Source organism: Morchella sextelata, assembly GCF_020137385.1.
Source record: "Morchella sextelata strain SCLS chromosome Unknown scls_8, whole genome shotgun sequence".
Taxonomy (NCBI): Eukaryota; Fungi; Ascomycota; class Pezizomycetes; order Pezizales; family Morchellaceae; genus Morchella; species Morchella sextelata.
Window position 1 is genome coordinate 143624 of NW_025408623.1, and position 3076 is coordinate 146699.

Sequence of the window (3076 nt, forward strand, 5' to 3'; positions counted from 1 at the left end):
AAAAAGGAAAGTGGGAAGGCCCGAAGCTAGCACTAGCTACATGTAGTCAGCCTAGGTTGATTCAGTGTGCGTCCGGCAAAAACAAACATTACTCCCAGCATACTCTCTACTACAAATTAAATGAAGGGAAGGAACGTAAACTATATGATCTATAAATCTATAATCAAATTCTTTTCGAAATTATAAAGTTATGATCCATCATTGTTGCCAGTAACGTATTGTACTGCGTCAGACCTATGCCTAGGTAATCAAAACCAAATTAGTTCACAATTGAACCAAATTCGTTCACAGCAAAATTTTCGGCCCATTTCCCAAGCTGACACGGTACCAGGTTAAAAATGTTATATCTAGGTCGTCAATCACTCTTCGCGGTGGTAACACCGGGCCAATCCTAGTTAACTACATGTATATGCCTACGATAAACACGTGCACCAAATTACCCCACATATACTCCAGTTTCTTGATGACTGAACGCCATATTCTACTAGTCCACCAAAAACTCCGACTGACTTCAGTCTTTTTCACGTGCGTTGTACGAGACCGGACCCTTTGCGGCTCTTCGGCTCTCGGTGAACCCTTCGTGTTGCCCTGGCACGTGCAGTCAACAACAACCCAGAGTCCTGAAGTAAGAAGCACATGCAAATATTAAACCAAAGCAGCTCAGCCCTCGCAACGCACCCGTCACCTTCCCCACATTCCACAGCTTAAGTTTAGTATACGTATATATTCTCTTCACCCCCCTCCTCCCCCTCTCCCTTCATTTGTTGCTCCACAAACTCCACAAACAGGGAGAATCTCAAAATATGGTCACAGCTACTCCCACAACCTTCACCCGCGATGAGGTCGCAAGTAACAACACCGTCGACTCGCTCTTTATTATAATAGACTCGAAGGTCTACGACCTGACCTCCTTCGCGGACGCCCATCCCGGTGGTGCACATGTGCTTCTTCAAGTAGCTGGGAAAGATGCTACCGCTGAGTTCTTCCAGATGCATCGTCATGAGGTGCTCTTGAAATATGAGAAGTTATGCGTGGGTACTATTGCTGGGGAAACACCGCAGGTCTTAACCATGGGGCCGGGAGACTTGTCGCCTGTTCCTTATTCGGAACCTCAGGTATGTATTATGGTGGCCTTCCAGGGAACTTTCTTCTAGGGTTATCGCTAACTAGGACTCCAGTGGCTTGTGCCGGAATTCAGTAGTCCATACTACAAAGAGAGTCACCGCAAGCTTCGCAAAGCAGCCCGAATCTTTGTAGATGAGCATCTTCGGCCTGAAGCTCTTCGTATCGAAGAAGCCGGCGAGAGGCCCAGCAAAGAAATCATCAGATTGATGTGGTAAGGACACGCAAGATCTAGGTTCCATTCCATCAAGTCTAATAACAGTACTTAGGGAGAATGGAATGAATCCTATGCGTCTTGGGCCAGGAAAGCACCTTAAAGGCCACACTCTGATGGGCGGCATAGTCGCTCCAGAAGAGTTTGATTACTTTCACGAACTAGTCCTCACCCAGGAGCTCTCGAAAACTCATGGCCGTGCCTGTAACGACGGTTTCCTCGGCGGTATGGTTATCGGTCTTCCGCCTGTTCTTAACTTCTGTAACGACCCTGCTCTCCGCGAGAGAGTTGCTCGGGAATGTTTTTCGGGCGAGAAAGCTATTTGTTTAGCTATCTCTGAAGCTTTCGCTGGCTCGGATGTGGCTGGTATCAGAACCACGGCTGTAAAGTCGGATTGTGGAAAGTTCTATATCGTAAATGGAACCAAGAAATGGATTACGAATGGTGTTTGGGCGGATTACTTCACCACTGCTGTCAAAACCGAGAAGGGCTATAGTGTCTTACTCATCGAAAGAGGTGAGGGCGTCGAAACCGAGGTATGTTATCCATCATGACTACAAAAATTATGAAATGAAGCATTCAACTAAAATACACATCAGCAAATCAAAACATCATATTCCTCAGCCGCCGGAACTGCATTCATCACGTTTGATAATGTCCGTGTCCCGGTGAACCACCTGCTAGGGAAGGAACATCAAGGCTTCCCCGTCATAATGTCCAACTTCAACCACGAACGCTGGGTCATGTGCTGCGCCGTCATCCGCAGTTGCCGTGTTGTTGTAGAAGAATGTCTAAAATGGACAAATCAACGCACAGTTTTCAACAAACGCCTCATCGATCAGGCTGTCATCCGTAATAAGTAGGCAACGCCATCTTTCCCTCATGTTGTACTCAGCACTAACATTCCCTAGACTAGCAAAAATGATAGCTCTCGTTGAGTCCTCTCAATCATGGCTCGAGTCCCTCACTTTCCAAATGTGTAATATGAGCTACGCTCAACAATCCGTCTCCCTCGCCGGCCCCATTGCACTACTCAAAACATTTGCAACAAGAGCAGCACACGAGATTGCCGACGAGAGTGTACAAATCTTTGGAGGCAGAGGCATCACTAAAAGTGGTATGGGCAGAGTTATCGAGTCATTCAATAGAACCTACAAATTCGACGCGATATTGGGAGGGTCGGAGGAGATCTTGGGTGATCTGGCGGTCAGGCAGGCGATGAGGAAGTTTCCGAAGGCTATGCTTTGAGTTCTCAGCGGGGCTGGCTGGGTTTCGTAATTGTACTGTAGTTCTCATTTTTTTATATATATCCGGTTTGGGCTTTATTCAAATTTATACATCACACATAAGTACCTCTCCATCGTCATCATCATCATCATGATCATCATTATCCTAGTATGGTACCTAAGTTGCTTAACATCGTGGAGTAAAGACATACATGTGAATGACGTCTTCCTCTCACACCCTTCCTACAAGTCCATTCAATCCCGGAACACTCTAGCAAGGTCTCCTATGTAGTTAGTTATCCCCAATCAAGAAAAAACTTGACCAGCGACTCAAATCATTTCTTACGGTTCAACTAGTACAGTAGCACTCCATGCATGCATGGATCCAGAGCTCAAGCCCTACCAAAAAGCAAAACCGTGACCCAAGCTCCCCAATCCGGTACGTGGCAAAACCGACATATAGTGATCGACACTTGCTCTTGCTACTAGGTACAAACTAGAAGTTCCCTACTCC

General features: G+C 46.4%; 1 protein-coding gene across 1 annotated transcript; it reads left to right on the forward strand.

Moving 5' to 3' along the window:
* Positions 1–803: 803 nt before the first annotated feature.
* H6S33_012276 (uncharacterized protein) lies at positions 804–2584 on the forward strand (the record flags this gene model as incomplete). Its single annotated transcript, XM_044843948.1, has 5 exons — positions 804–1115; positions 1179–1336; positions 1392–1872; positions 1936–2195; positions 2248–2584. The coding sequence occupies 5 exons, from the start codon at positions 804–806 to the stop codon at positions 2582–2584; spliced, it is 1548 nt and encodes a 515-aa protein (XP_044694925.1).
* Positions 2585–3076: the final 492 nt, after the last annotated feature.